This window comes from Perognathus longimembris, chromosome 3 (assembly GCF_023159225.1).
Source record: "Perognathus longimembris pacificus isolate PPM17 chromosome 3, ASM2315922v1, whole genome shotgun sequence".
NCBI classification, from domain to species: Eukaryota; Metazoa; Chordata; class Mammalia; order Rodentia; family Heteromyidae; genus Perognathus; species Perognathus longimembris.
In genome coordinates this window covers 6,839,667-6,853,169 of record NC_063163.1, presented here as the reverse complement: position 1 = coordinate 6,853,169, position 13,503 = coordinate 6,839,667, and the positions used below count along the sequence as shown (strand labels likewise).

At 36.3% G+C, this 13,503-nt stretch overlaps 1 protein-coding gene across 1 annotated transcript in view; it reads right to left on the bottom strand.

The window, feature by feature from the left end:
* Positions 1 to 13,503, bottom strand: part of Nalcn (sodium leak channel, non-selective) — a 212,017-nt gene that overhangs the window by 179,788 nt on the left and 18,726 nt on the right. The window contains exons 4-6 of the mRNA XM_048341128.1: positions 6,710 to 6,793; positions 4,354 to 4,493; positions 4,127 to 4,255 (exon numbers count right to left, since the gene is read on the bottom strand). Coding sequence (XP_048197085.1) covers positions 4,127 to 4,255; positions 4,354 to 4,493; positions 6,710 to 6,793 — 353 coding nt within the window. The remainder of the gene's footprint in view (positions 1 to 4,126; positions 4,256 to 4,353; positions 4,494 to 6,709; positions 6,794 to 13,503) is intronic.

Below are 13,503 nucleotides of genomic sequence, written 5' to 3'. Positions count from 1 at the left end.
TGGACAGTTCTTGAATCTCTAAAAATAAAATTAAATTGGTGTCTAGGCTAGAATTAACGGTAAAATGGTGTTGACAGTTTTTCTGCTTAGGCGTGGGACTTGAAAACTCAAGTCACACTGAGCTAGAAAAGAAAAGAAAACTGGCTCTTGAAATGTGTCTCCAAAACCATGAAAATTGTGATTATTAGGTACCATGTGGCTAGGTAGGGTATTTTCTGCATAAATCATAAGTGTCATATGAAAAGACAAAAGTGGGTAGGTCATGCTGTTGGTAGGTTTCTCTCAATGAGAAGGAGGAAGTGTAGCCATCCCATCACAGTGATGTCTCCAGAACCTTCTGTCAGCAGCTACAGAACTGCTCATCATGAAGCATATTTTTAAGACGATGTGACAAGCTGATGGGTCAGAATGTAAGAGGTCCTGCAACATCTTCCTCAGTGCTATTCAGTTTTGAAAACTGAGTGTAGTGTATAGAGCTGCCCACCGCAGCTGGTGATTTATCTCAAGGACTATAGTTATGGAAACCTCGTATCCTTCTTCCAATTGATGCCTTTATGCAATGCTACATCAGTCTGTTGTGAACATGTCTTTGCAATTTAATATGTGTGCTAACACGTAATGCATGGTGCCTTTACCATCTTCCAGCTGTAGTCACAAGTTCTGTGTGTCTTACATTCTGACGTGGTTTCAATCAGCCCCTGAGCTCATCAGTTCTCTAAGGGTGGCATTTCCCTCCAAAGGGCATCCTCTGCTTACTCTCCATGCTTAGGTTTCCCATCGACACAGAGCTTTGCTCGTTCTCATATTCACTCACAGAACAAGCTAGACATCTGATTGCTTCGCTTATCTCCCTTGAAAAAAAAATGATGACCTAGCCACAGATTCTCTTCCCTGAGCTCTTCTCTTCTCTCACCTGTACAACCAGCTCCCCCTCACTGCTTCCTACCGTTTTCTTACCCTGTATCTGTATCAATTTACTACTTTTGTCTTCTATGAATGTTTTCTTTTATATTTTTGTCCCATCTCTCTTTCCCCCAATTTAATGACTTACTTTTCTCACTTTTCCTTTTTTTCTAAGGGGTAGGTTGGGAGGGATGGGGGAGGAGACTAAAAGGGGTGACATCAATCAAAATGCATTGAATTCCCATCTACCTTGTAAAATGGCAATTCCTTTGGACAACTACTTAAAATATTTTTTAAAACTTAACAGTAATAATTTCTTCATGCCTGTCTTTAAACACGTGTCTATTCCATTTTATTCATTTTTACAGTTCTCTGAGTTTATTTTCAAGAGCTTAAACAAAAGAAAATATCATGAAAATATTTTCATTTATTGATTTGCTGGGATGTTAGTATCTAGATAAAATACATTATCAACCATGACTGTGAACCATAGTTATGAAATGCTAATTCTGTGCTACGATACCAGGTACTGGAGATGAAGATGAATGGAACACAGTGTCTCCCCCTCAGCTTTTCCCATATGAATTCCCAAAGTCCTCACAAGAAAACAAGAAAAGCAAAAGGAAAAGGCCTAAGCACCTGAATGTTTGTTTTAGAAAAATGGACTACACTGAAACCAGCTCCTTCCAGGGCAAACAACTCACTCTGTTGGGTAAAAGCATTTAAAACTGTATTTTATACAGAAAGAAAAAATACATTCCCAAATATCTACATACATGGGAGTGAGGGGACTAGGTGGGTGGAAGGGAAAGACAAGAGCTAGAAGGCTGGTGATAGCCATGGAGCTGAGTCCCCTTCCAAAAGCTTTTCTCCCAATGCCCACAGGGGGCAGAAGACTGAGTACTGGGCCTGTTGTAAGGCTACCAGCTGGAACGGACCCCATGCATAAAGCCACACTGTAATTTAAGAGTTCTCGAGTCTGTCAGAAGATGGTCAAATGGATCCATCAAGTGTAATGGAGACCAGATGAACTGAGTGACAGGTAGACAAGAGCTGGGGAAGGAGAGCTGTGGTACCACACTCAGTGAGCTGTCACCAGTTCTCATGACTATCAAATAAAGTTAGTATGAACCTCCATGTGTAAATGTAACGCATTTCCTAGTTGTATAGGAATACAGTTTTCACTTTTTCTGACTAATCTGGAGTGGAATGAATAAGAGATATGGCAAATGACTATCCAGTTTTTGAAAAATAAAGCTGTCAGTTGAAGTAGATGCACCACTTTCTATCCTGATCAACGGTGTACAAGAATTCCAATTGTTTCCTACCCCGAATTCTACATTTCAGAGAGTGCAGGGAAGGGCAAAATAAATTGGTGGACACTAGTTGATTAATTTCCCTTATTTTAAAAAAAGCAACTCCTCAAAGTCCAAGAGTTTGGAGATGGAATGAGAGAGGCTAATTAAAGCATCTGACTAAGTATGCCAGTTGTGTTACCGCTGGGTCCCTTTTTAATTTTACCTCAACACTGGGTTGAATGGGCTCAAAAGCATGTGGATCATTCTAAATAGGAACTTACCAATGCATTTACTTTCATGGCCAAGCCAGGAATACATATTAGTATGTTGTATTTTAAGTCATTGTGAAGAGCTATCAATTGATTATTGAGATAAAGGCTGGTTAAAAATTAGAGTTATAAAATCTAATTGTTATTGTTAAAGCAAATTTTGAAAGATCAAGTTCTTGATCCACCACATACCTTGAATTCATAGATCCTAGTTCAGTATGTTTCAATTTTACAATGATCATCAGATCATCAGAAAGACAGGATGACATTTTGCGTTCAAGTTCCTAATTGGAGGTGCCAATTCCATAAAGCAAAAGTAGATAGAACTAAAAAAAGAAGTTGAATGTTTTTGATGTGTTTAGAAAATGTTACAATTCAGTTTTGATAACTGACAGAACAACTAAAATTATAAGACAAAGAAATAAACAAGCTTAAATACCTACAGCTAAGGAAAATTCACTAAGATTGTATTTATAAAATAGCACTCAAAAACTGTGGACCTGAATTCTTTTAAAAGTCTCAAGGAATTGCCACGAGCTTAGACCAAATGCTAGTGCTTAAAATGATTAATTAATTTCAAGTAGTTAAAATTTTACAGAGCTTATTGTCTGGCCACAACAAAATAAAATGACATACCAATAAAAACACTTAGAAAAAAATCGCATCTTTTGGGGCTAGAGATGTATCTCATTGATAGAGCACTTACCTAGTATTCATGAATCCATAGGTTTCATGTCTAGCAACACACAAGAACAGACACACACACACACACACACACACACACACACACACACACACACACGGTGTTCCCCCTCCAAATTCATCCTCCTAAATTACTTACAGGTCAAAGAAATACCCATGAGTAAAATTAGAAAAAAAATTAAAGTAAACATACTGAAAGTTAGAGATGTAATTTAAAGCAGTTCTTAGAAGGAAAATGGTATTCTAAACACTTACCAAACAAAAGAGAAATATTTAAAGATATTGATATGTTTTCATTGTATGGGTTAAGAAAGATGGAAATACAAAGCAGAAAAAGAAATAATAAGGATCAGAAACCAGCATAGAAAATGGATGGCAGAGAAAATTAAGTAGTCCAAAAATATGTGAGTGTATAAATACAACTAATAAATAAAACATAAGAAAGAAAGAAAATGCAAATTATTAATATCACCAATAAAAATGGCTTAGTCCCCTGGGTTTTAGAGATATAACTAGGGTAGTCAATATAACTGATAGTAGATAACTAGTAGTCAATAGTCTTTTATCTAGAAATGACATGATGAAATAACAGGTTGAGGGCACTGCTTTGGGGAAGGATGATATAGTTACTATAAAAATGTAGATCTTTCTTAACCCGTAGCTCACCCTAACACCATGAAGACTTTTATTGGTGATGTTAGCACACTTTTCCAGTGCCACTTAGGGGAAGGCTTCTAATGTACACTTGGACATCTGTAGTTTTCAAGGTGACTTGTGTGCAACATCTGACCTTTGAAAATGGATAAAATTATGTGAAGGAATCAAAGAACATGAATCCCGGATTTCAGAGGCACTGTTTTAAAAAACTCTGGGCAGCAACGTCTTTTGAACAAAAGTCACAGTAAAGCTCTTGTTAATTACCTAGACTAACGTACAGTCAGGGGATAAACTTACCCTGGTTTTGTGTCATTCACTACGCAGTGATAGGTAAACGTCCCAAACATCTGAACTCCTAAAATTCCATAAAGAAGTAGAAAGAAAAGTAGGAATATTGAAACACTCCATATTTGTTCTCCTGATCGCCTAGGTTAAAAAAAAAAAAAAGAGGTAAAATACATAATATTGCAAAAGAATTGACCTAAACTTTCCTCTTTAAATTTATGCAACCAACTGTGTCCTACTTTAAAATATTTGTAATTCTGGTCCTTGGCAGTTCAAACCGGAAATAAATCCGGAATGCCCGGATCATAATGAGTGGCCGTGGGATTCGCAGCATGCCCCAGGGTGACATCTGATCGACGATGTCAGCAATTTCAAACACCTGTCGATGAAGAGAGAGGATGAATGAGGCTGTAGTAACGGAATGCGCTGGCAAAAAGCCAAAACTGTACCTTCTACCCTTCATATTACTTGCCGCCATAACCGATTTTCTTTTCTTCTTGTTTTGTAGTTCTGGGGTTTGAACCCAGACTTGCTGCCCTTGCTCTGTGGGCACTCTACCTCTCTGCCACACCGTCTGCACCATCTTCTCTTTTAAAGTAGTGTCCATTTTTTGGTGAAGTAGGCCTAGAATTTGTTTGTCTTACATAGGCATCCTGCTGGGGTGCTTTAGCTGGGGACCACCACACACAGCCCTTTCTTTTGGGGGGGGGTAAGGGGTTGAAATGAACTTTTCGTCTGAGCTGTCCAAAAAACCTATGATCTTCCCAGTCTCAGGCTTCCAAGTTGCCAAGATTATGGGCAGCAGCTTTCATGTCCAGCTCAAAATCGATTTTTCGTCTGAGCACATTTTGAAGCTGTAGCTTTGTTACAACAAACAAGCACACCACCTAAGGAAAATGCCATTCATCTGGTTCCTTTCCTAATTCATAAGGCATCCTTTTCCTGACTAAAACAGATACCTATTTAGAATAAGCTGCTAAATGTCTCTCACGGATAATGTTACTTGATGGAGATATTTGAATATCTAGAAGAGAATGAAGAAATTGTTAAAATATTACTATAAGTATGAGAAAAGAATTTTACTGTGTGTGTGTGTGTGTGTGTGTGTGTGTGTGTGTGTGTGTGTGTGTGTTATCCTGGGGCTTGAACTCAGGGCCTACGCGTTTGCCCCGATATATTTTTTTCTCTACCACTTAAGCTCAACTTCTGGCTTTTTGGTGGCTAATTGGAGAAAAGAGTATCGCAGCCTTTCCTTCTTGTGATGGCTTTAAACTGCAATCATCAGACCACAGCTTACAGGGCTAGGCTTACAAGGGTGAGCCAACAATTCCTGGCTAATTTTACTACTTTTTAACAGAGGAAAAGTAATTCGAAAGTGTTTAGCACACAACAGTTATCAAATGAAAATGAACACATTGATACATCAGATGAAATTAGACTGCTGCAGAGGTAATCTTTATAAAAATAAGGAAGGGAAGACAGTTTATCAATAAACACTTTCATGTATTAGCATAATGAACTAAGAATTTCTTTTCCCCTGAATTTTTTGATACAAGGACTAGATGAGTAACCGCTAGAGATCTGCTCTTCAGCCTTCTATCTATAGTCAGCAATAATGTACTCTTCACTTGATATTTTGTTAAAAAGTTAGGTCTCAGGTTGTACCTCACTACCAGAATCAAATGAAATCAAAGAAACTCAGTAAAAGAAGAACCTTTGTTTTCCAGTGAATATTAAATATAAAACCTTACCTGAGAAAATATATAGAATAACTTGATCTTAGCCAAAAGATGAAGAAACAATAAAACAATATGTGGAATTAAATTCTACTATTTTCCAATATAGTCTTTCATTGAACATTTTTCATATATTTTTATTTCTTATAGTAAAGTATTTGTAGTGTAGTATTTCATGTTGATCAATATATCTATATTAATTTACTTAGTTATTTAAAATAAGTATTTAATCATAAGAGAGACCAGAATTTTGTTTTAAATTTAATTTTTAATTTTACAAATAGAGAGTTCTTAGTCTAGATCACTTCCTTTATTTTGATTGATGACTGCATTATTATATTGATTTCATAAGCATGGATTTTCTTTCTTTTCTTTTTTTGGTGCTGATATTGGGGGTTGTACTCAGGGCCTCGTGTTCTCATTTGGCCTTTTTGTCCACGTTTGGTATGCTACCACTTGGGCCACAGCTCCACTTAGGGCTTTTTGCTGACTAATTGGTGATAAAAGTCAGATTTACTGCCTAAAATGACTTCAAACCTCAGATCTTAGCCTCCTGAATAGCTAGTAGTAGCCTGGCTAAGCATTCAATCAAGCTAATCAATAGCCCGGCTAAGCATTGATTCTCATTTCTAAGAAAGTTTGTAAATGTTGTCAACAGTAATTAAAATGTCACAATTAGACTTTTCCATCAATATGTATCAAAACTTGAGCTGTATGAATTTACACACATTTGCTATATATATAGTTCTTTAATAAAAAAAAAATCTGAAACCTCAAAGGAATGCTTCTATTTAAACTTTAAATGCAAAATAATGTTCATTTAGGAAAACATCCCTTGTGATATGATGTATTTACATACCTGTAACACCAATGACACCCAAAGGCAAAAGACCATAAATCCATCAAAAACACACCAGCGGTCTTTCACATAGGAGTTGTCCCCCTAGAAGGAAAAGTTACATGCATTATCTGGCAAAAATAATTAGAAAAAAAATTCTGTAGAAAAAAACAGTAAAAAAAAAAATGCACAATTTTTGTGACATAAGAGAATGGACTTTCAAATGTAATATTTTCAGCCTTTCAAATGATCTCATTTCAAAGAGAATTAATTATGAATTATGAGGAATTTCATAACATCAAGTATAAAATGTTAAATGCATGCAAAAGGAAAATCCCACTATTTATTCTTTTAGCCACACTAACTCTACCCCTAAAGGAACAGAGATCATTGTTAGAGGCTGTTTGTATCCTAAACTAGTGCTCTTCCTAAAGATAAGAGCATGCCATAGTCAACATGGAGGCCTTTAAAACTGCATGGTGACAAGTACTAGAAGGAAAATCACCCAGGAATTTACTTCAAGTAATATGGAAGTAAGGAAGAAATTGGCCTTACTTTGCAAAGAACAAATAATATTGTGATTAATTTAATTTGGATTTCAGATGTAAAAGAAAGACAAAGAAGATGTCTCTGTTTTCTAGTAGGAACTCTATTCTGATGCTAGAATGGATATTTTAATAAAAGAAGAATCTTAGAAATCTCCTTTGGAATAACAAATCAGAAAGCTTCTCTAGGTTAGAGTTAGAAACCCAAACAGACTGTTTTAGTGGCTTCTAGACCTGTCTTCATCTATGTAACTCAATTTTCAACTTAGATACCCGTCATTCCCGCCTTAAAACCCACAAAGAAATAAAAGTAGAAGAGAGTGTAACATATAAAATGTGCTTCAGGATATTTTGGAAAATAAAATAATTCCCATAGATTTCCATGCTTAGTAAAACATAATAAATCAATAACATATTTCTTTGAGACGCTCCTAGCAATAATTTGTTGTTCACAAAACAGGCAATAAAATATGTAGTGAAAGTTGTCTCAGGTATCTTCATATCTCAGATGAAGATATGAGATATGAACTTAATGTTTTATAAAAGATAATGAATGCCTAGCAAACACATACCATCACCATCAATCACAACCATCACCGCCAACATCAAAAACAACTACTACCACACATTTTGTTGAGAAACAGATGTCAACAAAGCCAGGTAACACATAGGCCTAATAACTTATATCAAAGCTATAAACATGGTAGGAAAAATGAACAGATCAGTTCTGTAGAGAAATTAGAGGAACACTGCTAGCTCCCAAGTGAATGTGCAAAAGGCGATACAGTCAACCCAATTTGGTGACTCATAGTTATGAAAACACTGACAACGAGATATTTTGAAAGCAGACTTGGCTCTGGAAAGCAAGGAAGACTAAGAGGCTATTTAAGTAAATGTCATGGCTATCATATGGTTTATACCCAAAGAAGGGAAAACCTGCACTCCTAGATGAGCTGAGGAGAGAAAAAGTGTCAAGCTTTACATCATTTTGAATTGCAGGGAAGTTGTAAGTTGAATTGAATTTGTAGAACTGAAATTACTATCCTATTATTATCTATATCTGGTAAGGTTGAATATTTTTTAAAAAATTTAATGAATACAACACTGTCTTCTATATCTGATATTATGATGTACAACCCTGGATTCCATTTTGTGTGCCTTCTAAAATTTGTAACCAGAACCCGACACATACTTCAAAGATTTTAACCTGTCTATTGCATCAACAGAAATAGAGGGCGAACAGCACCTGAGCTATGGGAAGAAATCAACATACTGGCAACGGAGAGATTAGTTATTCAAGACCTGTCTGTGAGATTGTACAAAGGTAAACAGTTGGATGCTGTCAATCAATTATCCAGTATAAGTAAGTAACTGAAACTGTCTTGCAAGTATTTAACTAGCAGAGAAACCAATACATTTATGAGGATATATTTTGTGGTCTCAAAATTATATGCACCATAGCTTCGTGGGTGCTTGATTTATTTTCCCAGCTTCCCAGAGCCCGCCTCTATGTCTTAAGAGTTATTAGTCATTACTTCAACAGTGTTCAAAGGATGCCTGCTATTTTACCTAGGCCAACTGGCAGATGAAAAACAGACAACTGTGATTGTTGGAAGAATTCTCAGTCTATAATACATGGGAAACTCTACAACAACATAAATCAATATCATCCTAAGAGTTTAGGGATTCTGTGATCAATTTGCTTCCACAAAGAAGAATTACAGGGGAGGCATTAGTAAATTACTAGCAGGTAAGAACTGACAGAATCCTGCATACAGGGGAAATATAAAAAATGAGCAATCTTTAAAACAAAACTATGCCTGTGACAAAAAAGTTTTAAAGACAACTGACACCAGTGGTGGCTCGTGTCTATAATCCTAGCTACTCAGAGGCTGAAATTTGAGAATCGTGGTGTGAAGCCAGCCTAGACAGGAAAGTCTGTAAGATTTCTATCTCTAATTAACCACCAAAATGTGACAAGTAGACTGTGGCACAAGTGGTAGAGCACCAGCCATGAGGGAAAAAGCTAGAGGAGCGTACAGGGACACTGAGTTCAGACTCCAGTACTAGCATATGCGCACAGAATGACAGATCTGGTTTTATGATGATCCAATTGAAGGCATCTGTAGTATTCTATGTCTAATGATCAGAGGGGCCTTGATGGAGAGCCAGTGAAATGACAGACATAATGCTCAGCTAAGAGTAGTCGGACCTCATGGATCTAGGGCCTTAGCTAGTACTTACTGAGTACAAGCTTTCATGAGAGATGGATTGTACCGACTACATCAAGATGATGTGAGCAATACAATGCTGCGAAAAATAGGCATTACATTTGTGTTTACTCTAATCATTCCTGAATGGAAAGTAGGAAAAACATATGTGATTTTCAATTTTCCATTCTTAAAGACAAAAAAAAATCAGAAAGATATTTTTCATTTTTAATGAGTAACTAACTTATCATGCTGACTTTTGATGGGAATTTTAAAAGTTCTGATCTAAGTTCTGTACATGTGTACTCAAAATACAACAATGAAACTCTCTGAATAATGAGCACACACTGGAACTTAAAACAGGTCCTATCCAGCATGTGGGCATTAGTGTGTGAAGGAGAAGGTAAATACAGAAGTGAAAGGAGGGTGATTATGGCCAAAGTGGCTTGTGTTGGTGTGTGAACATGGATCAGTGACACCTGAGCCTGATTTGGGAAGGCGGGCGGAGAGGGAAAGGATGGGGGTGGGGGTGGGGGAGGGTGACTCTGAACAAGAATCCATTGTATGCAAATATGAACATATGGAAATGTGACCCATCTCGTATATAAAAAAAGCTGATACTAATAAAAAAATGTGGGGAAATAGTAGAAGTAGCTAATTGACCACATTTTAAAAAGAACTTGTGCATAAATCAGGTTTTCTTTTGGCACTATGGATTGAACTTGTAATATTAAATGATTAAAAATCCTGTTCATTCAGAGCTGCGTTCACTTGCGGTGAGTGTGTAATTTAGGTATCACACCCGCCTCCTCTGTGCTTTCCATCCTTAGCTGTGACAGACTGGTGCCTGGTGTCTTCTTTGCCATGCGAAATCCATGTCTTAATTCGTTAAACAGATACAAAACAAAAGTTTTATTCTAGGAAAATGCCATACATTTGTTTCACTCAAGTTGCAATCTTAAAAAAAAAAAAAAGTCCATAATGAGGATTAGAATCACCAGTGCTACACCTTGAATGTGCAGCTTATGAAGTTCATTGGCAGCGACTGCTGCGGCCCTGGGAACAATGTACACATAAGATGGGGGTCATCCGTGTTTCTGGCGGACACACAGCGTGGCCCAGGATTAGGCCTACCAGTGGAAAGGTGTGTTAGCCTTCTCCCAAGATTAGCTTTCCCAGTGGGTCTCCCCAGACAGCTACGCACTTGCTGAAGTGATGCTCATATAAACCTGGTGCTTGGAAAAACTGTTGAGACACCTCTGTAGAAGACCTACACATCTTAAATGTTATCCTCAAATCCACTCACAGAGTTTGCCATGGGTGCTCGCCTATCCCATGAGCCAACAGGATTCCAAAACAGAGAAATTACTAGTGTGTACTAGTGGAATATTGAACGAGAACCTCAGCAGTGGAGAACAAAATGGTCACTAAAATGAATTCCCAAGAAAATATTTTTCACCAAACAGAGCCCAATAAATCAGGCAGGTCTCAGCAGAGGGAATTCCACAGAAGAAGTAGGAAATACTGCAAAGGATTCCACCGACAAAGCTCTAGGGCCACGTGTTACCTAGGGGATTCATGTCAAAACTTTAAAGTTAGAAAATCTAAGACTTCTCAGACAACTTTAGAGCACAGATATGCACACATGCACATACATACACACACACACACACACACACACACACACACACACACACACAGAGAAACCTAGTACCAGAGCCTGACAAAGATTAGACAGAATTTAAAATAAGTAAAACAATAAATACATTATGATAGTATATTAAAAACAAAATAACAATATATAATTACCTAATATATAATTACCTAATGGGGAAATCTTGCAGGAACATAAAAATAGCTCAATGTTAGGAAATCTATTCTATTGCAAGAGGAGAAAAATAATCATCTGTCCAAATTCAAAAGCTATTCATGACACAACTTAATAATCATAAATGAAGTTTCTTCCCTGAAGTGATAACATTTAAATACTTCAAGCTTAAATGCTTTCAATTGCTTAGCTTCAAAACAAACAAACACAAAACTCATCAGATTGGCCTGGGAATGTGGCTTGGTGGTAGAGTGCTTGCCTAGCATGCTTGAAGCCCTGGATTCAATTCCTCAGTACCACGTAAATAGAAAAAGAAACAGTACAAGAAATGTATCCAATGCCTAACATATGAAATTGTAACCTCTCTGTACATCAGTTTGTTAATAAAAATTAAAATTAAAATAAAAAAAGCCAGAAGTGGTGCTGTGGCTCAAGTGGTAGAGAACTAGCCTTGAGCTAAGGGACAGTGTCCTGGCCTTGAGTTGAAGCCCCAAGACTGGCACACCCATATACACACACACACACAAAAAAAAACACTCATCAGATTTACTTCAGATAAACCAGGAACAAAGGAAAGATGCTCATGTCTGCAACATTATTTACATTATTTTATCAGCTGATTACCCAATCTAATCAAACACAGGAAAGCAGTTACATGCATAAGAATTTGAAAGAAAAGGTAAAACTATCTTTGTTTCATGTGATATGACTTGGAAATATCAAAATAACTAATGGGTAGACTGCTATATACTCACAAGACAATATGTTGGAAATTAACTGTACAACTCGGGGTGGGGGAGGGAAGGTGGGAGGAAAAGGAGGGAAGGGGTAACCAATATGACAAAAAATATACTCACTACCTTTCATATGTAACTCTTGCCCCTCTGTACATCACCTTCACAATACAATTAAATTTAAAAATAAGATAATTTTTTTAAAAAATTGAAAAAATAAACAACACAAGAAATCAGAGTTTATGAAGAGTAGCAGTATAATATTAGTATAAAAATCAGCATCTCTCATTTGAAAGAATGAATTTAGAGTGTACTAACCAAAGATAAAAATCTTACACAAATGATAAAAAGAAGAAAAATATATAGCAAAAGTGTAAAATCTATATGATAAATACTTAATGTACTCCTATAAGTCACATAGGTAGACATGACAGAATAGAAAAAGCACCTATGGTTTAAGATAGAAAGACTGATCACTCATGATACACCTATCCATGAACAAAGTCGAAGACAATGGCAAACTAAGGAAAACAATCAGGACTTACAAACACATGTACAGACTGCTCAAGGTTTCAATTACATAGAAACTTAAAAGAGCTCTTAGATGTCTGGATGTGGTGGCATAGAACTATTAGCACTCAGGAAGGCTGAGGTAGGATGACTGTGAACTCAGGTAGCCTGGATTACATAGTAAAACCCAGTCTAAAAAGAAATTTTAAGGTATGGCTCATATATATATATATATATATATATATATACACACACACATATATATATACTCATGCAAATTAACATTACATTGAGTTACTATTTCCCACCTATTAGATTGGCAAATATCGTGTAGTAGTGTATTTATGATGACCATGTGAGAATGAGATATTTATTTATACTGCCAGTCTAGCTATGGAATGGTTTGGGGAGTACAGAGCTCATCAAATCTATTACCTGACATTATCAAGAAACAACAATCCAAATCTAGAATGTGGCCTCTTCCACAAAACAAAAGATGTTTTTCTCAAAGAATCAATGACATAGAAAAATATTTTACAGAGTATTTAGAGCTAAAATCACAAGACACTTTAAAGCATAACAGTCAAATTATAATTTGAACCTTGTTTGCATCTTTATTCAAAGAAAGGAACCATAAAGAGAAATATTTGTGAGAATTATTTGGATTTATAAGAACATGGAATAAATATTGCCTACATTAGGAATTAGCCTTTAAGTAAAACTATGATGGCTATGTAAAAGAATAAAGCAAATTTAATCACTCAAGAATACATAGGTAGTTATTTCTGAAATGACTTGAATTCTCAGATTTGCTTTAAAATGGCCAGAACTGGTCAAATATTTTTCAACTGGAAAAATGAATCTTGAGATTCCATGTAACTAGAATATGCTTTTGTTCACTTTAAAAGTTCCATAACAAAAAGGAAAAAATGAGCACAGTAATACATCGTCTACAATCACTGTCTGTTAAATGCAGCACACTGATACA